At 39.7% G+C, this 23,703-nt stretch overlaps 1 protein-coding gene across 1 annotated transcript in view; it reads left to right on the top strand.

The window, feature by feature from the left end:
• The window catches only part of HSD17B12 (hydroxysteroid 17-beta dehydrogenase 12), an 83,180-nt gene that overhangs the window by 25,578 nt on the left and 33,899 nt on the right, over positions 1-23,703 (top strand). The window contains 2 exon segments of the mRNA XM_071558636.1: positions 7,812-7,858; positions 12,325-12,400. Of these exon segments, the coding sequence (XP_071414737.1) occupies positions 7,812-7,858; positions 12,325-12,400 (123 nt within the window).

The following is a 23,703-nucleotide window of genomic DNA, read 5'->3' as shown; positions in this document are numbered from 1 at the left end:
ACAACCAGCCTGGAACTGGGAGAGCTCCCACAGAGGCAACTGGAACTGTTTTGCTTAAGCACTGCATGTGACTTTCATGAACTCTTCAGTATGCTTTTCTTGTTGGAATTTCTAGATTGCTTCTAGCTGACAAATCTAAAGAATCATGAGAGTGCACTGCCCAAAACCCTTTCTTGCTGTAGTTGTGGATGAAATGGGAACTTGTCAGTACTGTGATATTTATAGAATATTTTTCTACCCACAATCCTAGCTCCTAGACACAAGCTGTTACCAAGTGTTTGGTTCTGGGAATTGAACCTTTTTCTGTAGCCTGCCTTTTCAAAGCCCTGACCATTAGGTGTTTGCTCCTTTGTGCAGAAAAAAGCCCTTTATATGGAAAAATCCCTCAACCCCAAAAAAACCAAAACAGAATTTCTAGGATTTTAGCTCAGGGTACAGACCTTTCTGATGAGCCTTCTCATTTCAGCAGTTAAATTGAGAATAGATGTGAAGTTTGTCTTATTTTTTTGCACTGAGTTTTCTGTTTTTATTTAATAAAAATGCAGGGAGTTGCTGCTGTCTTATTAACTTGCAGCTGGCATGCTTATCTTCTTTGTTCTTTGTTAAATATCAGCTGGCATGTGTTAGACTGCGTTAGCGTTCACTCTTTGGGACTTCAGTGGGTTTCTAAATTTGGCATTGCTAAGCCGGTGCCCTGTTTGCTTGAATCAATTGGGGCTGCTATTTTTAGCAACAAAAGGGAATTGAAATAGCAATATTCTTTCCATGTAATAGATCCCCAAGAGGAATACTGATGCAAGCTCTCTGTCATCCTGTATTCTCCCCCTCCCCAAAAGCACTCAGACGAAAGGCAGCTGTCATGGTTTGCGGCTGTATTAATCTTTAATCAATCGAGTGTTTTCTGCATTCAGGTATTTGGGAAAAAAAGGGTCACGACTAAGATCTGCCTAGAATAACTAAGCACTCATGCATGGTTTGTGCAGTGAGAATCTGTGGGTAACAGCAGGGATAGACGAAGCAGCTAAAAATAGCATATGCTTCCAGTGTTTCTCCAGTCTATTTTTGATGCTTGATTTTGATAAGGTTGATTGGACTCTTACTAAAAATAGCCATTCCTAGCAAGCTGAGGACAAAAAGTAGAATATTTTCAACCAGTACAGACTAAAGTACTTCTGTTGGCTGGAGATAATCTAGAAGCTTGGTATTGGTCAAATGCCAGTGATTTATATAAAGTCTGTAATAAATGAAGCAGTGCTTGATGCCAAGCAGGGATAGTCTTTTCTCCCCTTGCCAGCTTTAGTTTTCCCCAGGAGCTGTCATAATCTTAATATAGCCTCAGTGTTTCATAGCAGAAGAATCTCGAGTCTTCAGTTATTTATGTGTTGTACTTTTAAACCTATGCTAAGGTTAGCTGTGCTGTGAAGTTTCTCTCAACTGTATTGCTTATCAGGATATATAGGGTCCTAGTTTATTCTTTATATTGGTGTGTGCTAGAGCTGGATACTGTGCTGTGACAGACCCTTGCTCTTACCTGGATTCAGTCGTGTAGGACACGGATGGCTCTTCCGTGTGAGTAGAGGATGTAGCAGAGCCCAGTTCTGCAGTGGCCATTTTGACAACAAATCTGAACAACTCTCAGGGCATCAAATTGTAGTTAAGCTACCCTCCTTGAGATCTGTTAGTTAGCTTAATTTTTTGTCAGGAAAAGGGTATAGGTATTCCCAAATTGCTGGACCCACATCTGTCTAGGGAGAATAACATTGATAGTGACCTGAGTTCTCCTTCCTAGGTAGAGATGTGCATTGAGCGCATCTGCAGTACTCAGAGATTGTCTAAAAACTCGGGCTATTCTGAATGAAAACAGGAAGATGGCTAAATCAAAATGAATTTACAGTTTGAAGAGACCAGTAGAGAACATGCATAACAGTTGTTAACTTCATTGTGCAGGTAGTCAAAGCAGTGCAAGGAGTATATCTGGTGCTGTTTGCTAGAGGCAATATGGATAAAAGTAGGTTGTGCTTGATCTGCATTAGGCATCTCAAAAGTTTATTTTGCTGTGGAAAACGTGTGTTTGTATCTGAAGGCAGGCTTGAACTCCTTAAGCATTTTTTTCCACTGTAGTCTAACCTTGAGTTGGAGAGTCACGAATCTATAATCTTGTTTCAGTGTGATTGCTCTGCAGAACTGCAGTAGAATTTTCTATGCTTGCTGTTGCTCCTTCTCCCTGTGTCAGTGCTGGTCCTTGCTCCCATCATGAGAGGAGATGATTTCTACATGTCTGCCTCATACTTTACTACACCATTCTTTGCTTTTGTTTTAAAATGTCCTGGCTGCATAAAAAACAGGTAAAAATGTTTGTTCTGGGCTTTGAATATTCACTTGTCACAAAACAGATCACCGTGAGCTGCTGGGTGCAGCTTTTGCCTGGCTCTGGAATGGGAGTCCTTTTTTTAACAGCAGGAAGTGTTTATCCAGTACCTCTTAGGAGGTGGCAGATGTTTTCTAGGTGACCTCTTACTTGGCAGGACAGTGGCTGTTACTCATTACAAGCAGGAAGAACATGTGAGCTCCCCACACCACTAGTGGTACTTTATCCCTCATGTTTAGCCAAGAGCTGTGGGATTTCTGGAGGATGCAGATACTATTAGAAACATTTACGTATTCACCCCTCTGTAACCCTTCTCCAGAAGAGTCTACACTTTCATTCCCTAAAGTCATGAAGCACTGATCATATTAGTCTTGTAGATTAAAGTCACTAGGTGGCTACACGTGTTCCATAGGCTTGGTCTGTGGCTGTTTTAATAGCAGCAAAGCTGTTTCCCCTTTTTAGTGCAAGATGACACATCTCACTGACTGGTGAGTTTTTGTGACTTTGCCCTGTGTTTGTCAAGGGTTGCCCCAAGTTTGGTACCCGACAGGAAATGTTCCCAATGCTTATGAACAGCATTGTGTCGTTGTATGTGTCACAAAAGCTGTGTTATACTGGGAGGTGTGGTGGCCAAGTGGTATTAAAGGTGTAGAGAATTAGTGAGTTGTGTCTGTAGATAACTATTCCGGTAGTAGAGGCTGTGGTGGATGCCTGTGTACCTTAAATTGAAGAGATCGCTGTAAGAGGTCTAAGATGTGTTAGTAAACTCAAAGTGGGAGTGGAAAAGTGTGGGGTTTTTTTGTGGATTTTTTCCTTTCTTTCCCCACACCGTATAGGAAGCAAATTCGGGCACAGTCATTAGGGCAAAGGAGCTGTACTGTCCCTAAGGTAAAGATTTTTGTGATTTATGTAAGGGATTACATGATACATTTTTTTAATTACAGTATCATCCTAAATACAACTGCTGATCTGAATTCTTGTGCTGATGACTTGATTTAAGTAATTTTTAATTATTTCTTTATTATTTTTATTTATTTTTTGTTTATTAGAACAGTAGTTGAAATACCTATAGCCTACAGCTTATACTACTGAGGTGTACACTAGTGGCTAGGATGATTTTTAGGTGTTTTAGCAGCTTTCCAACTTCTTGTCTACCATTTTGAACAGTGTAGGGTCAGTTGGAATATAAGACTATTCATGCAAAACTGAAATGAAAGCTGGGACTAGAGGGTGAAACCTGTCACCCATTATAACAATGATCACGCCAGTTTTACCCAAAATGTCATTATCTAGAAGAGCAAGAGTTGTTCCTTTCAGTGCGCTGTACTCACTGGGGCCAAGATGTGGGGACTGTGTGGCCTCCTGCTCACAGCAGGAGCTTTTAGGCAGGGTTTTTTTCAAACTGAGAAAAGATGATGTAGTTTTGTATATGTCAGCTCTCTACTTGTATATACTAGTTTCAAAAAAGCACATCGTGAAATGGTGGCCTCTTCCAGGTGCTGTCTAATTATTTTGCAAAGTACCTTGTCTCTAGAGCTGCTGAAGTCTGGCTAGTGGTGACTTCCCAGGGTAGAACATCTCCAGCCCAATGCAAGTACTAAGAGTGAGCTGTTTTCAGAGAATGTCACATTGCTCGATACCTTTCTTCATTTTTTGTCCCCTGTCTGTAGAGGAAAATATGAAGATGGGTGTTGACTTACTTGTCAAAAACCAGACAATATTACAATACAAGCTTCCATTCAGACAAGTATTTCCTTGGTGGGCTCACACACGAGCTGCCTGGGCACTCTTCTTGCTTCTTTTCTGGAGACAGCAGATGGCTGAAGTGGGAAGCTACTACAGTTAGTCTGACTACTGAGTAAATGTGTATAATCACACTTAGGGGCTGGTGCAGTTTTTTTGTACAGACAATAACTTATTCCTATCCTACTTGCTTTGCTGTCTTTAAGCTCTGCCAACTGCAGTCAGTTTGTAACTTTTGTTGGAAGACAGTTGTAGAAGAAACAGAAATTCAAAAGCTTAATCCACACTTGGAGTTAAATTAGCTTCGGCACATCAAACTGATAGTAGAAATTTAGTTTAAATTGACACAGCTTTGGAGTGGTTAAAACTGCAACATTTGGCTTCAGTATGGAAACTGGAGATGAATGTAATCAACATGAAAATTAAAACTGACTTGGTAATGTACAGGCTTTAGGTAATCCAAAATGTGGAGGAAGCTAAGGTGGCTAAATCTTGACTTCACTGAAGTTGGTCCAATCAATTTCCTTTATCCCCTTGCCTGTTTTCCATGCTTTTACAGTATTAGGGTCTAAGTTTTGCTTTCTGCTCTGGCAGATGTCTGTCAGGGCAGCCCTTCTGACCCACCAAACTGCTCAGTAGGATCCCATAAATGGGCACCAGTCAGAGCTGCCTGGCTGAACTGGGTGCTACTGGGCAGCAGCAGGACAGGTCTGTGTGTGCTTCCCATTGCAGTCCAGTGGTGTTGACCTCAATGGCCTCTGCACCAGTGCAACTGCTGGTGGGAAATCCCTTAGCTTAGAATAGGAGAGAGCTGAGCCAGGTGGCTTCTCTTGAAGTGCCTTAGGAAGAGAAGTGTAGCCTGAAAAAAAGTGGTTTTTAGGTTAATATTGGAGAGCAGTCCTTGTACTGTTTGTTCTTCAAGATGGTGTGGGAGCAGAAGACAGTTATCCTTCTCCACCTGGAACCACTAAGAAAATGATGGTATTAATATTATCTTGTGAGGAGTTCCCTTATTGCTAAGAAAAAATAGCTGCATACTTTATTATGATGCCTGTGCCTTTACGTGCAGCACAGGCGAAACAGTAATGTGTGTCAGCCAGGAGTTTTGTAGGTGGTAGCTCATGCACTTTTTTTCGGGGTGGGATTTAGTAATTTTTTTTATCTACATCACATTTTTAAAAGTTTCTTATGGTCAGTTCTGGAGTATACTTTAACCGCTGGACTACTGGTTCTTTTAGTCTGAAGTAGGTCCTGTAAAGGAGAAAAAAACCATCCTGTTATTTAATCTGAAGATCAAGGATTCCTAACTAAAGAATATGTCTTGTGCTCCAGCTGATTCTATTACCATTTACCTAAGGAATGGATTCAACAAATGAGTAAATATCCTTGACTGAAACTACTTGTACTTTGCTAAGCCTTTCAAGTGCCACAGGTACTTTTTGGAGTCCCTGCTTCATGGAGCATGTATTGCATTCTTGGCTGCAGTTGCTAAAAGTGGAACAACTTGCAGTGTCAGAAAACAGTATTTTAAAATGCTGAGCTTGTTATCTGGGAATAAAACCATTAAGTCCATAAATTCTGAATGGGAAGGAGGAGAAATGATCTGTAAGTGTTATAGGGAATGGCTCTTTAGGTGCCTCACTCCCTATAGTGAAGTAAATAACTCCTTTTACCAAGTCACTGAAGTTGAATGTTTTCCTGGTTGGGTCTACTTAGAACTTGTTCAGCTACTGTTGTGAGCCTAATGGGGGGTGGTCCTGGTACATGTTTTCACTGTGCTCCTGTTTGTTTCATTGTTTTGCTGAAGCAATAAATGACTTGTGTGATACTGCATAATGTGAAATCCAAGCTCAGAAAGGCTGAAACTGAAGCTTGTTAGTCCTTGAACTAAAGGGATGGTGCTGTCCTGCAGGACTGTGGTGCTGTCTGGCTGAATGGATGATGATATTGGTACAAGTTCAGTGGCAGGAAATGGTTTCCTGGGAATGTATTCTTGATTTCTTCACTAAGGTCTGCTTTTTCTTGGTCATTTGGACTCTTGCTTCACCTTTCCATACATGATGGATTTCTGTTAATCACACTTCCTTAGTGGTGGCCAGATAGGAGGTGGCAAAACAGTGTGACACAGACACTAGTTTCCTCAGTAAAGTTCACTGGCACTGACATTACAGCAGCTGGAGCTCTGTTTACAAGCTGGAGCATCCCATGTGTTCAGTGCGCATATTCTTATCACACTGGAGCTATGGCATCTTGCAAATAAACTTTGAAAGTTTGGAAGGGATAAACATATGTGTATGTACCTTCATCTATGGTCATCTGTAAATCTCAATTAATAAATCAGGGACATGACTTGATCTTTCCTTCTCAGCCTGGCCATTCAAGCTCAAATTGGATCTTCACTGGCAGTTTAGTCACGTGTTATTACATCCACTTATTTGTAGCTAGCAGGCACAGAAAGTGAAATGGTTACAGCATTTCCTAGCTGTTATTACTCAAATAGAAATGTTCTGGCTGCTGTTTGCATGCCAGCTGTTATAGGTGATCTGCAAGTAGTAACTAATCAAATCATCTGCAAACACATCTCCTTCCGGTGCCCCAGAGGGAAGTTATTGCTGACTCCCAGTGCCAGACGACACCGTTGTCTATGAGTTTGAGTCAGGTAGAGTTTTGACCTAGGAGTTGAACCAACACTCATCAGTTTGTTTTTCTGAAAATTTAAACAAGCCCAATTATTTGGGCATACCTAGATTCTGCATAAGCAGTGGCAGCACAAACCAAGCTGTTCTGATCTGATAGGAAGACAGAGAGAAAAATCTGATATACTTTGTGGCTACTTGGAGAGCAGAGATAGGTGAATGAGGTGAGGCAGGAGAGCTAAATGAGTAAGGATGTTTAGGTGTAGGCATTGAGTTTGGTGAGAAGAAAAAGCTGAGAGAAAAAGAAAGTGGTGTTTAAGGTATTCCCTTTTAAAGTAGTTGGAAAAGCAGTTTCTGGATGGAGGAATTGCCGTTTACTGAGATAATCAGCTACTAGTGTGGTGAGAGCCCTGGAATAATCTATCAAACTAATGGCACGTTGAGTCACTCAGAGCTCTTCAGGTTGTGGAAAAGAATCCTAGAAAGACTTGAAGCTTGACACAGATTCAGTCACCCATGGGTAAAAAAGTTGAAGCTCTAGAAGCCCAGCTTGCAAGTGGTGGCTGGATCAGTCACTCATACTTGCTACCAATGAGCACAGTGGTCATAGGGATTTGAAATCTGCTGGAGAAACACTAACAGAGACCTGTTGCCTGTGTCCTAAAATCTGACCCTTTTTATTTTACTGTATACTTAAGGCTAAGTTCACAGCTGCTTTAGTGGTAATAAATGAGCTCTTTTTAGTTAATTAACCTGGAAATCTGTCTTAGTCTGCAAAACTTCTGAAGAAATGTATTGGGACAGAGGACTGACATGAGAAGGGATGCTGAACCTGATTCTTGAAACATGTGTTGAGCTCCTAACTCCATCTCTTTCTCTCCTTTCTAACCTATGAAAAGGTTTTAGTGTGAGTTCTCCAAGAGATTTAATAAAAGTTGTACACGTATTCCAGAGACTTTGGCATGTTTCTGTCTGGAGTGAATACTTAAATAGATTACTAATGAACACAGGCCATTGCAGTTTCTGTGAAGCAATTAATATAGATTTTTCTTTTTTTTTTCCAGTGGTCACAGGAGCTACTGATGGGATTGGAAAAGCCTATGCAGAAGAGGTAAGAATTCTTACCACTTGGAAGTCTGTCTTGATCCTTGGTAAGATGTCATTGTGTCTTAACTCTGTCAAGCAGCAGGTCCTATCACCTCACGTTATCTTAACATAGATACCTGTGGAGAAAGAGGCCTTCTGCCTTGCCTCCCTCTGGTAACCAGCCAAAAGTTGTATCTCTTTTTGTTAATTTCTTTTATTTGTGAATTTTCAGCCCTTACCTTTTCCTTCAGTTTTCATTTTTAACTTTTTTAGTTGTTGAAATAACTAACTTTTTCAACCCTTGGTGTTCCTTTTTTGGTGTTTGGAGACACTGACTAAGTGGCATTTCTAGCTGCCAGCAGTATGTACCAATTATTTCCTCTAGTTCATGAAATCCCTGAAGCTGGGTTTTACCTTCATCTCTTTTACAGTACTTTTGCTCTTGATGATCTGGGCTCCAAGTATGATACTGAAATGTATTGCTTAGGATAGAAAGTGCCTGTTGGTATGGGGCAATTTAGCCTATAAGCCCAGAGGACATCGTGACAAATAGTGCTGACTACAACAATATATAACAAAAATAACTTTCAACTCAGCATTAGTATCAAAGTGAACCTCTTTGTACTCATTTTTATGTTCTCTGAAATACTAGAATGACTTTGTGTGAGATCAGCTGTGAGAGATTCCCTATGGTTTTTTTTTGTTTTGTGAAGCCCACAGGGAAGTGGTATTCCTCTTCACGTGTAGTCCTTGTCCTTCAGATTTCCCATAATTCCTCTGTGCCCTGCCACCTGCATCCCCAGCCTCCAAATTCCTTACTTTGCAGAAAGCAGTACCTCATCCTACTGGTTCAGGAAAGGGAAGTTGGCTGCAAAAGAAATTAAGCCTGGTGCCAAAAGCACCTGATACTGGCATATTGCTGACAGCTCACACATGCCAAATACCCTGGTTACATGGCACTGAAGCAAATGATGCAATTCTTAAATATAACTGCCTAGAGCAAGTGGAATGAGGTCACTGTGCCCACAACACTACCAGGAGGAAGTCCTCTGGTGTGGGAGACATCCCTGGACATCATGGGAGATTGGTTTCAAGATCTGTATGTTAAGTTACTGGAGGAATAAAGCTACAGCTTGCTTTATGTTCTCCTGTTGTCTCTAAGAACTAGGTTACTTTTCACCATAATGTGTGCTACTGGCAGACTCCTGCACCTGAACCCCCATTAAGAAAGTTATCACAAGTATGAGATACTTATGGGAAACAATGCCTGCTAAGCTGCTTTGCTGTGGCTGTTGTAGGCATAGAGCACCCCAAAAGCACCCCAAAGGGTACAAATACTCATTCTTTGGCTATAGAATGAAACACACTTTCATGAGTTGTGTTTATTATTTTTACTTATTTATCTACTTAGAATTAAACACAAATACATCCTTTGACAGCTTAGATAGATGAAAAATACTTGATGAGGTCAAGTGAAATGTGGAATACCTGAAAAGACTTCTCAATCTTTAAATTAACTAGAGATGTCTTCAGAAGACAACTAGCAGGAGCTTGACTTTGTATTAGGAATTTGCTCCTGGTTACTATATATTCCACTGGCATACAGGTGCTTGGGCTGTGATGGCTGTGATTATCATCATGCAGACAACTTCCTTCTCCTTGGAGGTATTTGTGAGAATTGTAACTGTATATTGAAAGTTTGACGTGGTCACCAGAAACTGATGGAAAAGTGTTATGAGTTTGCGGATTTTGGGGTTATACTCTTCTCTCTAGGTTACTTTTCTTTTCCAAGCAAAGAACTGTTTTATGCTGTTACAGTATTAAGATCTTTATTTTTTGCACAGTGCTAATAATCCTTATGATTGCTAGACCACCCCTTCATGAGAGGTTTTATTTTTTAAGGATATGGTCAGGAGTCACTATTTGTTGCCCCTTTATTGTCATCTGCTGTTTGCTTTTGGAAAAGCATTAGTTAAAATTAACCTTAGATGTAATGCTAGTGATAAACTAGAGGTTGTGATCCCATTGCACTGTGCAGTACTTTACTATGCTGATCTGTTTAGTATCACATTTTTAGATTGTCTTGCTATGCCTACTCTAACAAGAACTTTGCTTTGGTGGGCTGTTATTGTCATTGTTTTCCACCCTGGAGAGAAAGGGCTTTAATAGCTGGTGTATTTTGCTATCAAAGTGGAAAGTGTGATAGTCACTAACATGGCATTTAAGGAAATCAAACACCTACATTCACAGGCTCCATTAGAATGGTGACTCTTGCTTGCATCAATCCTTAAGCTACAAAAGTATCTTTCCAACTTTTGCTACTCTGGGTGAGTTTTCATGTTTAGTTTTAAGGTCTTCTCATTCATCCTCTTCTGGACCCTAAGGACATTGGCCAAAGAGACAAGTATAATGGCAGATTACCAACACAGCAAGTGGGTTTTCCTTGATTCTTATATGAAAATGTAATTAGTAACTGGGATCTCTGAGATCATTACCGCTCTTTGGGTAATTGTGGTTCCTTTCAACCGACAAGGTCTCTACCAGTGAAGTCAGAGTGCTCAATGGAAGCTGGTCTGGTTGCATCAAACTCCTTAACTGAACTTGCACTTGAGTGCTGTATCTTTTCCAAGTTTGATTACTTCTTAGTGGTATTTGTTCCTAGTTACAGGGTCGTACCTTGGCTGTTTTATGTGCTCCATACTTAGAACTCCACTTGCAAATGGGTTTCCATTTCCAGATTTGAGATGTACTTATCAAAGTGCATCCCTTTACTGTGAACATGACAGTGGTTTCTCTCAAGCTTGCTCTTGTCATGAAAGTTCTCTAAATGCGGTGAAGTTCCACTGACTGGATAGAATTGTGTAACTTTGCTTCCTTGGCTTTTGAGGCAAGTACAGTTGGGTACTTTCCCATAAAGCTCAAGTACCTACTAAAGCAATCTGAGAGCCCAGAGGTCATGATTGCTGAGAGAGAGCAAACTGCGTGTCAGCAGTCTGGAGCTTGCACCCATGAGAAAGGTCTCTGGGGCTTTTTAGTCTCATGGGACCACAGTTACTTTGGATTCTGTGTGGATTACTGTCAGATTGTCCTAACAGATTAGATAATCAAAGCCTTCGCTGCCTTGATTCTGTGCAATGAGAGTGCTCTTATGTCCTTCTCCCCAGTACCTTCCAAGCCTACTGTTGGCTTTATGAAAAATTTGCTTCAGTGAGGCAGGTGCTTTTCTGCAGGCAGATGCATTCATCCCTTTTAGACAGACCTCCTTGTAATACTTTATCATTTCCTTGAGCAGAAAGTTTAACTGTAAGCCTGAACTTAGCAACACTTTCTTAGTGGTTCCTGTTGTGTCTTTGGTTTCGCCACACTCTATGTTCATGGGATGTAGTATGAGATTTCTACTGCTTAGAGATCACACATTAAAGTACATAGTTCCCTAATGGACTTTGTCATACCTCTCTCTGAAAGAGTTGTTACTGGTTTAGGTACTTCTGCTAGAAAGGCAGATGAGAGTGAGTCACCTCAGGCTGTTGCTGTCCTATCCTGTGGTGTTGTGAGGTATTTGGATCTCTGTGTGATTATTTTGTTTGGTTGGGTCCTTTCTTCGGTTGTTTTTTTCCTGCTTTGTTTTGGTTTTTGTTTTTCTTTGGGGTTTTTGGTGGGGTTTGTTTGTTTGTTTTTAGATTCCACTGGATAGCCATTCTCATCTGCTGTTTTCGTCTGATTCCTAAGGGACTGAAGGAGTTTTACTGGAGCAATGAGAACACATCTGTTTTTTATATAGATGTTAAGTGTCTGAAAGGCAGTGTCACTATGAACTGTGGATATGTTGTTTCTACTTTTCCCTGGAATAGAGACTTGCAGTAGTCACAAACTTTGTTTTCATTGCAGAGTAATTCAGATATGTGGCTCTTTCTGTGAAGACACTTTTCCATTGAGTTGTTAGATCTCATTTTAAATTTGCAGTCGTAGGTCTGATTTGATGTCCAGGGTATGCTCTGTCCACAGAGACAGCTTCCCTAAAAGAGCTGCAGGAGTAATTTAATGAATGATTAGTACAAAGAAAGAGTGGAGCCTTACTAAAGGAAGTAAGTATTGAGTTGCAACACAGATGTTCAAGTGACCATAGATATCTTAACTTGGCATGTTAAACTTCATTATGGGCAATAATGTCTTTCCCCTGACTTGCAGAGGTGTTGTAGAAGTTCTGTGAAATATCTGCTGTTGGTTTTCTATTTTATAAGTCTGCCTGTCTACCTGGATTAGATGACTGAGAAAATAATAAATCCGGTGTGAAGGGAATTAAGTGAGAAATAGCACAGGAGTATTGTCCTGGTTTTCCCTTTCATGTCTCTATTTAAAATTGTATGTTTTCAAACTTGCTGGTCATATATTGTTGTGATGAATGATGAATTTTGCAATTCCTTAAATTAGGATACTAACTTGGAAGTGATATATGACTATTCTAATGACTCCTGTTTTGTTTTGTTGCAGTTAGCAAAACGTGGAATGAAGATGGTTCTAATCAGTAGGTCAAAAGAAAAACTGGACCAGGTTTCTAGTGAAATAAGTGAGTTGAAAACTTTTTCCCTAAACTTTACAGACATGCTTATAAATAAATGCAATTGCATGCGAATTTCATAAATGCTAATGTATATAGAGCTCTGATTTTGAAAAAGGTTTGCTCTTGTGCACAATGCAGATGTTACAGATACAAGTGGTAAAGGCCTTGCAGATTAGTTTTACACATGTTCATACTTCTGAAAACAATAGGGTTCAATTCTGAAATAAGTACTCCTAAAACTGCTAGTCTTCCATATGAACAGTTTACCAGGCCAGACCTAAATACTACCTATCCACATTGTAGTTGTCTAAAATCATAATGAGGCAAGGAACAAGTAGCTGTTATTTCATCTGAATATTCTCTCAGTTTGGAGCAAGTTTGATTTCATGGGCTTCAGGCACAAGGGTTGTTTCTTTGTAGCTGAAAAGTTGTTGAAAACCTGTTCCTTGTGTTACTTGTTGTCTTAACAAGTACACAAATTTATTGTGGACAGCTTCCCCCTCCTCCCTCTCTTTTGTTTTTTTTTGAATAAACTACTCAAAGATTAGATGAATACTTGAGTATTCATTCCAAGCACAAATATAAAATGGATATTTGTACAGGATCAGTTAGGAGAAAGTATCCTCAAGTCTCATGCTGACACATGGTTTTCCAGTCAGATCAAAGCATAATCTAACACAAAAACATTCCTCTTCTACTCGGTATCTCTTTTATTAGGGCATATTTCATGCAAGGTTATTAGTTTGTGCAGAATATGTCAAGATAAAGTGAGGAATGTAGCCATGTGAAACGGTTTTGATAAGCAGAAGTGGGAGTTGTGTACTGTAAAACAGGTTTCTTATCATAATGATGTTGGGTAAAGAAACCTTTAAGATTATGCTTTTGTGTTACCCTCTGTTGTCTTGCTTAGGCTTTCCTAAAATGGCTTGTGTACATTATGCAGATAACTATTAAAAACTGCTCTTTTTCCAAGGTCATAAATGTATTGTTTTGACTTAAGTTTGTTAAAACTTCCAGTGAATTTTTTAGTGCTTTATCATAATCTTTTAGGTGAAGTCTCAATCCACTATCCTGTACTAAGTTTTAAGGGGCTGTTGAGTAAATGTAAGAGTGACTGAAAAACTCTTTAAGACTTCAACTTGCTTAATGGTAACTGTTGTGCTGGTTCACTGAGAGTCAGGTCATACAGTTGATATAAATGCCACTGTCTCTGATTTTTTTAGTCAAAAAATTCTTCCTTTTTACATGTATGTTTAGGTTGTAGAGAGCATTCCTTCCTTCTTATAGTGAAGTTATCAGCAAGTTCTGTCTTCTGCTGACTTGGAAGTAATTGGCATTGTTCATTGGTGTCCTGAATTTAAGGATGTTGCTGCAGTGTCTGGACCTACCTGTGATGCTACAGTCAATACAGTCACAGGGTCAATGCCGCAGTGTAGGTGTCACTGCTCGGGTAACCTCTGTAATCACTGATGCTTACTGCAGTGGACATAAAGAAACTACAACAAGGTGTTCCTTCTGAGTGTTTCGCTTGAGTAGCTGGGTGGTAGTTTGCTGCATATGTGGGCATATGCAGTCACGTTTCTTACAATGCTACGTAAGGTTGTTTTGCTGAATAAAGCTGTAATAGAAGTTTCTATGAATGTCTTGATCTGGAATCAAATGCCTGTGCACGAGGTGACGAGCTTCCTGAAAGAGGTCATAACCCCTTCTGTAACAGTCCAGAAATTTCTCCCTGGGAATCGAGAATATGCTGACAAGACAGATAAATCTACTGCTTTGAGCTTTGGCACTTTACATGATAGCTGCTAGGGGAGTTTTTCAGATGAAAAAAATAGGTACATGTACCTGTGTGAAGCAGCCTGTAATACATAATTACTGTTAGGCCTCACCCAAACATTTTTCTGCTTCCTTTCCTAAACCATTCTGAAATGAGATGACTCATGTTGAGTTTTCAGAACACTTCTTTTGACAACACTCAGCTACTGAAAAGTATGTCTTGTTCATTGTGACATATGCTGAAGGATTAGGATAGTCTGCATAATCAAGCAAGTCTGAGTTGCACTTTCAGATCCTTCTAGGTTTTATCTGGACAGAATTTTCTTGTATTGTCTCATGTGATCTCTGCAGTCTGTTCAGATGTTGTCATATATAAGGTGGATGGCTTTTTTAGTACTAAGACTGTTACTACTTGAGTGGTTTTCTTACAGGCTCCTAAGGTAGCTTTAAACTACTTTATGGTAGTCCTGCAATTGTTCTTCAAATTGACATGGGCTCTTTCCTCTTGAGTAACGGCTCTTAATCACTTTAAGGAAGAATGGCTGTTTAACTAATTCCAGTTCTTTGAATTGTGTGATTCTGTGCATGTGTTCTGTTTCATTCTTGTTTTCACTGATCAGAGTCCTGCTTATCCTGTTGAATGGATGGATGTACTCTGCCACAAATGAGAGAGCTTTGGAGGATCAGGTGTATTCATTTTATTTCAGAAGACTCTTTTCTTTCACTCATAGGCCATACTTCTGTTAGGATTGATATCTATGTACAAAATGCAAGTTGCATAACCACCATTGTAAGGGAAATACTAATATGTCTTTCTGTATGTTAAACCAATTACAGCCATGCCACCCTGACGCCCAATCTTGTTAGATCTCGGAAGCTGAGCAGGGACTGCCCTGGTTAGTACTTGGATGGGAGACCTCCTGGGAATACTGGGGGCTGTAGGTTCTAGTCCTGAGGACTTCACTGTCACTGTCCAAGCTTACTTAGTTGTGGCAGATGAACCTGAGGAGTTAAATGGTGGGGCCAGTTCTGTGCACGCTGTGCCTCACCTAAAAAATCCACTGCGCAGGCTCGAAGGGCACACCCACGTGGGGAGAGCCCTTCCCAAATCTTCGTTCGTGAAGCCGAGCCATGATGATGATGTTCAATGCCAGCTGACCTGGATCTGATTTTTTTTTCTTTTTTTATGTGCATATCCACCTTAAAGTGGCTGAACTGATATTACAGGTATGCCAGATGTTAACTTGCAGCTCAGTTTGAGCAACAAAAATTAATGGGTTAATTACAGGTAGTTAAAGACTTTAGAAGACTTTTCAAGCATGTTTTAAAGGTAAAATTTTTTGCAGAAGACTTAGGTGTTGTAGGATTTGCTATGAAATAGAAATTTGGCTTTCTCTTCCCTAAGAAAGAGAGTGTAGGCCACAGACTGAAGAAAAAAATTTGCATTTCCTCTTCAGTCATCATGGACCACCACTGCATGGAATTACCCAAGTTTTATGGAAACATATTTATCTTTTAATCAAGCTGTCATGCAGAAGCACAGATTATTAAAGTCACTGTACAGAATGCTTGGCCTAGTTTAGTTCATGCTGCTTCACTGTTTCAGCACCTTTCCAAAGTGTCTATTGTATTACATTGTTAAACGTTTCCAAAGTTCAGGGAGGATCAGAAAGAAAACTTCTCTGGCATTGGAGATGGTTGTTTGAGTCCCACATAATGAGACTGTTCCTTGATTTGCTGTATTTAATAATATGGCCCAAGACATCTCAGGTACTCTATGCCAGCAGTTGGTTCGAGAGCCATGAATGTGCAGGTGGAAAAGCTTCAGTTACTGCACTACTGTTGCTGGGTTTGTTCTGAGCAGACCTGAGAGCTGCTTTGCTGTAGAAACTCATTTACACAGGAGCTGAAATACAAAGAATGTAGTGCAAACAAGAAAAGAAGGGAAAACACTTTAAAGAGAGCTTATCTATAGGGAAATTGTCAGAAGAATTTGGTATTTCTGTACATTGTTAGCTGGTGCCTTCACAGGACAGGTCATGGAGTTGGGGATGAGCTGAGAGCCAGGAGAAAAAAGTTGTAGCTTAGTAGTGTTCTTGCTTGCAAGTCTAATATCTACTTGTAGGCGAGTGCATGTAAAACCAATGTGGGAGATTTTGAACTTGTCATCAGTTACTATATAATTGAAAACTTTTAAAAATGTATTTCCCATTTTCTGCTTTAAAGTTGGTGGTTTAGTATTACATACACCCAGGTAATAAAATCAGCTCCAAATAAATCCTTTGAAATGAGAAAAATTCTCTCAAATGACTATTTAATTGGAACACATTGCCTTTTAAGTCTTTCATACTGTTTGAGAACTAGTGTCCAAAACTTGAAATCTGCTACATGTCTTTCCATAAGAAAATACAGGTTTTTGCTATTAAAATCTGTGTAGCTTACTTTTTCCTGACCTCAGTGTGTAGTGTACCTGAAGTTGCTTGGTCCTGGTAGTTTCAGCTTTAACTACTCTCTATCCCTAAGATTTGGGGTGGATTGTAACTGGTAGCTGTCATGCTCATACTTGTGATCTGTTGTCTTCTTACTAATCTGGCATGATTTTTGAGTACAAGAATGGGATGTGATGCCAAAACCAGAAATGTTCTTTCTCCATTTCAGAGGCAAGTGAGTTTTTGAGGTTTCTTCTGCTTTCTTGGTATCAAGGTAGTGGGCAGCATTCTGAAACAGACCTGATGCTGATTGCTGTGCTTGTGCCTCAGCCCTTACTGTGACCTAGTACTACAAATGGGCAATGCCCCCCATGGCAAATCTGACCCCTGCACTTGCTCAGCTGCACCCGTCTTGGAGCACTTTGCTCCTGAATCTCTGCCTGTCACTTGTATTTTTCTTGCTGCATCTCAGTAAACCCTTCTCACATTTTGGAGTTGGCAGATAGGAGCACTTGCATTTAATAGAGAACATTGAAATGCAGACAAACTCTGTGAGGAAATGGGACATCATCTTCTTACTTTTCCTGCACAGAAATGACAAGGTTCACTTGCCTGAGCTTAACTTGAAGACTAAGGAAATCTGGCAGTTATTTTGACCTTTTGTGATCTATTTCAAGGTAAATTAATGTGTTTGCAGCCTTCTATCATCTGAGTCAGGTTCAGGTTGACATACTTGAAATCCCCATATATTTCTTGAACTTGACAAAATGGCTTCAAATATTTTGGACTTGTTTTAATGCACTGAAGTCACCTTTCACATTAAAGTTGTAGTATTAGGATCTTTCATTCAAAGTGAGCTCTTGGATTTCATCTCTGAAGAAAGTTTCCCTGGAATGACGTGAAGAAAGTTCTGTTTTCACCTTGTTTGAGCAGGTGCTACTAAAAGAGCACTTGACACTGCAGAGAGCTGACAGAGGATTCAAGACTGATAATTTCTATTAATTTGTCAATAATTTAAATAGATGTACCTTGATAGAGGAATTGAAAAGGGAACTTATTTTTCTTTTTTTTTCTTTAGTAAGAATTCTGCTTCTTGGGTTTCGATTGGGATTTTTCCTCCTTAATCCCTCTTTTTTCTAATCTTTTTCTTGAATTGTCTCAGTGAAGTTTTGCCTGGATTAATTTAAAGAAATTGAGCAGAATGCTTAGAAAGAAACACTTGATAGATGTCTTGCAAGCTACAGGATGTGGTTCTAGAACTACTTTGCCTCTTAGGAGAATTTTGAGGCAGCAGCAGGGTAGGACAAGCCACGGGTAAAATGTTCTGCAGATGCCTAGTGGCATCCTTGCAAAAGGACTTCATTTAAATATCTATTGTGAGCATATGGAATAACAGACCACTTACCATAGTTGGCTTTAAGGTTGAAAACCCGTTTAAGAAAGTTCAGCTGCTGGCATCATGGGTCCCATGTAGCATTAAGTGAGCTGGCAAGTTCTAGCAGATGATGCTTTTTCACACATGGCAAGACTGTTAGTCTCTTCCAGAAAGAAGGTACTTGCTGTGAGTCTCACTGCCAGAGTGTTCCTATGCTGTATTTATTGATAGCTTGTAAACCTGTGAGGTCCAGGAAAAGAAATGTGTAAAGGTTATTTAAATACAAGTTAAGTGCCTTGGGTTTCCTTTTCTGGATGTAAACTACAGCAGAAGTAGCTTCTTCCACACCTCATAGTTTGTATTTTGTGTCTATAGGTTCAGGACTAAATCTGGGACCTAATGGTGTCTTGAGTCTTAGTGTGTTGTACATGTTAGGTAACTGGATCAATGGGAAGATAACTTACTTGGTACCTTTGAAACCCAGACTTGAACAACCAGGAATTGTCATCCCTGCAAATAGTCAGGGTCATTGCTGCCTCTGCCTGGCAGTAGTTGGGTGGGAGAATAGGTTGTAGTTTCTGTAATATACAGAAATTTAATGCCTGCCTCTGCTAACAACCTATTTGTAGCATCAGCTTTTATGGATGCCAAAAACAAGAGCCCTTGTGCTGGTCTCTGGGCCATTAAACACCTTCTGTTAACACAATAGTGCCAATATATTGCTTATCACTTTCAGTGTAAAATAAGCAGAATATTACATGGAAAAATAAGTATTAGACTGTTTTCACATTGGATTGGGTTAAAGTCTGCTTTGCGAATGTGTTTCAGGGCAAGGGGTGGAAACTGTATTGCCTAGAGACTTAAAATTAGGCCTTTTAAGTGGCTCTGCATGGAATAGACACTCTCGGCACAGTAAAGGTCTGAATGATGCAAACAGTGCTGTCCTCCTGCAACTTCCTTCTATAAATGTATATTTTAGTCTCACGTCACTTTTGTAGCAGGTTAGGTTCAATTACATCAAGTTCTTTTTATCTGTCAAAGCTGTAAATATCCCTGATAGACCTCTCTGGTGAGGAAATGGTGATAATCACTTTTATGTTTTTTCAGGAGTACGTGTTGGTGAGGGAAATAGTGCTAGTTGGTAGCTCTTTACAGAGAAAGGAAGCTCATGTAATTTGTTTTGCACAACAAATTCTTAAAAAAAATCCTTGAATGTGAGAAAGCAACTATTTTCAAAATGGTATTAACTAATGGGTAAAAGCAGGCCTGCTGTGTAACTCCTTAAGCATGTGCCACACTTCAGTGCTGAGCTGGGCACTACACTGCTTTGGGCATTAGATGTGGAGTAATTAACAATGTATTTTCCCTTACAAGTAGCACTTTGGAGATCCCTGAAAACTGTGCTTTTAGATGTCTGTCTTAGGTCTACAATAAACATTTTACTGTGGATACTGAATTGGAGGCATAAAATATAATGCTGAATTAGCCTAGAAACTTATTTAACTTTCAAAATTTAATTCAAGTAATTCATGACTTAAATGTCTTGAAATTTACTTGAGAGTAAGGGCACAATTTTTTTGTGTGTGACACCTTTCAATCTCTCTAAATGACCCATAAATTCCTCTTGCAAAGTATTTTTCCTGGTCATTCTGAAATTTCCTTCTGTTGAGTCTGTATCTGAAAAATGTGTTGGGGTTTTTTTTTGTTCTTTTTTTCTCGATTAGTGTTCTAATAATTAAATGGCTGGAGAATTTAGACTTGATTTTTTCGTAACTTTGTGCAAATTAATGTTTACATGTATATACATAACAAGTGTACACAGTGTCACAGTTGGGCAATAATAATGACATTAAGGAAAAGAAAATGTTACAGGAAGTATGGGAAATAGTCCATATGCCATTACTAAAACGAGTTAGTAAATTGAAAATAGCTCTCTTCATGCTGTGTAAAAATCAGTACCTCAATGACGGTCCAAAGAAAGTCTTGGAAGGGATTGAAAATAACTTCAGGAAAAGAGGAAAGAAGGGATGGGAGTTTGGGGTACTGCGGGCCATGCAATAACAACCTTCCCGCACTTCATGTTGTGCTTATCTCTGAAACAGCTTGGGATTGTGCCCAAACAAACCCTTTGTGCAGCTTCAGCCATAGTGGATATTTTGAGGTTGTGGTGAGGAAAACCACACAAGGGCGAAGTGCTGCTCTGGGGATGCACGACTCTGGTGCATGAGGATGGCCGCACGTGCAGTGTCTGTTGGTGCCTCTCGTGCCCGGCCCCACTGGGCGTGCTGGGGCAGGGGGTGAGCATGGGGAGCATCAGAGCTGTGCTTGTCTTGCTGCCTGAGATAACGCCGACATTTGGAAACATTGCAATGACTTGACTGTGCAGCCCCCCTGGCTGTCCGCCGCTGCAGCTGTTTTTCACAGGCTGCTTGATTTTGTGTTTTTAGTGAGCTTTGTAATTAGAACAAGCTTGATTTAGGAAAGCTTACAATTTTGAGCATAATATTTGGGTGAATGGGCTTATTGATTGATCCTGTGTGTTGCTCAAAATGTTTTTCTGACTTGGTTAGTGTGTCTTAGAAATTGTAGTGTATTTTGATGTAGTGGGAGGCAGAGTGGAGCAAATGGAGGCAAGTATTAATAAAGTGTGTTTTCTTTCTGTGTTCTGTAGTAACGGTACTGCATAAACACATTAAAACTTACATGCCTCTGTGGCTCAAGGATGTGTGGACTTTGGCTTGGGAGCCATCTTCTGCCAAGTGGGCTTTGAAAGCTGAGAAGTGAGGAGCTGACTTGTGTATGTCTGTGTATATTGAAACTTGAAGCTGTTTAACAGAGTTGTAACATTTTGAATAACTTATGCATTTTTTTTTACCCGTTCTATACTTCAATGCGATTGAATTTTCAGAAATAGTCACTATTTTTAAGGGAGCCATATCTGTGAGTTTACATGTGCAACTAGTGCAGCATATAAGGAATTCCATGGAAGTCTTGCATGTGTACTTGAATGAAAGGAATCCGAACCATTCCTTAGTGTTTCACCAAAAATACACACACATATGCTTTTTAAAATGTATTAAAACATAGCAAGTACTGTTAAATTGTAGATAGGGATCGTAGGTTATGTGGAAACAGCATAGTATTCCTTTGCGAGAGGTGCAACAGAGCTTCCTTTTAACTATTCCTTAGGTTACCAGTAGTCAGCTTCAGAGTTTTACACTTTTAAAAAGAGTAAGAAAAAGCTAGTTCTTGTTATCTGAAGCCAATTTTACCATACTTCTGTATGGTGAGTATGTCACTGAGTAATAGTCTGCTATCAACAGTCTGAAGGTACTTGGACCTTCTGGTAAACAGATTCCATCCATCCATGACACAGTGAATTACTTCTGTAAACTCTGAACGTCATAAATTGGATACATTGCCAATATGAATGAGGTCTTGAACGTAAAGTGATGAGATTCTTCAGTTCTAGAAAGAGTTTTTAATGTACTTTTCCTGATCTTGACAGAAGTGTTCCCATCACCTGCTTACAATGTGGGTCTTGTATCTTGAACCTCTCTGTTGCAAAGTTGACTGGATTTGTCTTGATGTTCTTGGTGCAAATCCAAGCTGCTGTAGCAAACTGCTTTGAAGCAGCTGGTTCAAGAACTAATGCTATTTTATTAGGGATGATAATCTAGATTTCCTGTTTCCCAGGAAGACTTTGTACAACAGAAACCATGAACACTGACTCTGTTTCTCTCAGGTAAACTGAGCTGCTTCTCCTGACCACCAAACTGCGGTGTGTTTGCTGTCGCATCAAAGTACACAAACTTGCTTCTTTAGGGGAACCTTCTTTCAAGCCCAGTTTGTCTGTATTTGAAAATGGCTTTAGTATTTTCTTAGCCTGTCCAAGATTTCAGTTCAGGAGATATGCTTCTTTGAATTAATTGCAAGTGTCCAAAAAAAAAAGTGTTGAAAATTACTACCTCCTAATCATTGTAGTTTCTATCTTTCCACCTTTTTTTTAAAAAAAATTCCGGCATGATCCTTTTTTTCTGGTGTTCTAGGTATTGTGGTGCTATTTTCCATGTGACTCTTTTTAGTAGCAAAGGTGTGTCCTACTTTGCCTGAATAGTTGAGAGTAGCATTTTCCTTGCATAGCAGGACACTGGATATGTTTCCTGTAAATCCGACAGATCTGGCCTTTGGAATTAATTAAGCTTTTGTTTTACCTAGTGAGGTTGTAATTAACCATCTTAGATAAGAAATCAGGTAAGCGCTGTGTCATCCTGGTTGTTCCTCAGGATGGTACCGATGTGCTTGTGCTTTTTGGCACTGAGTTGTCCTCTCTCTGCCTTTGTGTCTTCAGTTTTCTGCTTCCTGAGTTGTGTCTCCTTGCTGAAGTGCATGATTACCAGCTCCATCAGTCTGTTTGCCTTGAGTATTACTCCTTGCCTTCCCCTACCCACCCCAGCAGCAGTGCTGCAGCACCTTTCACTTAGGATCCTGCTGGCTACAAAACTAACTTCATTTGGCATCTGGAGGTACTGCTTCCAACCTACGGTAGAAATGGAGGTCTCCTCTGGGCCTCCTTAAAGAGCAGATTAAGCCTTTGTTCTTGCTTTTGTAAGTAAGCATCTGTGTCGTATCTGTATAAGAATAGATGTTCTTTTCCTGTGAACTATTGATGAATTAAATAATGTACAGATGCATGAATATCGTTTTAATAAATATCCTGAAATCCTCAATTTAGTTTCTGATTTTAAAATACCAAACTGAATCTTTAATAAAGTTTGTTTGCACAAGATTCCATGAATGCTTGACAATGTTTGTGTGAAACCTGGAATGACTATTTTAGTTAGTGAAATTATGCTCATTTTGAATTACTAGTACCTTAACCAATGTTTAGGACAGTATCCTCTTCTGAGGATGCTGAAGGTAGTGTGTCCTTCAAGGGTTTATATGTGAAAGTGTTTGTGCTTCTGATGGTGTGAAGAACATAGTTAAATAGTGTATTTGTTTCCAGGCTGTCTCATCCTGTATTGTGTAGTAATGCATAAAATGGGAACGTGCCTTGGGAAGTCAGTAGTTCTGGTGCTAAAACAGGCTCTTTTTCAGTGATTTTATATTCTCCTTCCATGATATATTTTGTGTGCAGCCTTTGTTTGCATGAAAACTGTATTGGACTGTGACTCTGTTCTTGGATTGCTGTCTGGATCTTAGAAAGAATCTTAAGAATCTAGCCCAGTATATTCTGTAAAAATTTATTTTGTCTTTTTATCGTGTACATTGTTTATACCACCCTGCTGTATCACTGTTGTGAATGTTGGTTCATTCAGCCTTTCTACAGCTGTGAAAAAGTTTTTTCAAGGCTTTGTTCATGGTCAGCAACTTATTTCTCAAGTGATGGTGTGATTGCAGATCATGTCTGCTTTTATTGGTTTACCAGGATACTGTTGTGTGCAGTTGGTATCTTGCTAAATTATCAGAGATCTTAGCCAAGGTCATACAGACCCTGTAAATTAACTGGACCTGTGCATTTTTGGGTTAAAACTTATTTGTAGGGTCAATACTGATCTTACCTGAGTTTTTTAGTAAATGAGATGATTAAAACACTGGTGTGTCAGAGTTAAGAATTGTGAAGGAGATCTGCTGAATTTCCTTTCCCATCTTACGGGTGGGTGATTACCGATTGCTGCATGACTGTTGACAGCATGATGTTGTAATATTCAGTCTCTCACTAAGCA

This window comes from Pithys albifrons, chromosome 6 (assembly GCF_047495875.1).
Source record: "Pithys albifrons albifrons isolate INPA30051 chromosome 6, PitAlb_v1, whole genome shotgun sequence".
In the NCBI taxonomy this organism is placed as follows: domain Eukaryota; kingdom Metazoa; phylum Chordata; class Aves; order Passeriformes; family Thamnophilidae; genus Pithys; species Pithys albifrons.
The sequence above is the reverse complement of the archived record's forward strand: the minus strand, read 5'-3'. Positions and strand labels throughout refer to the sequence as shown.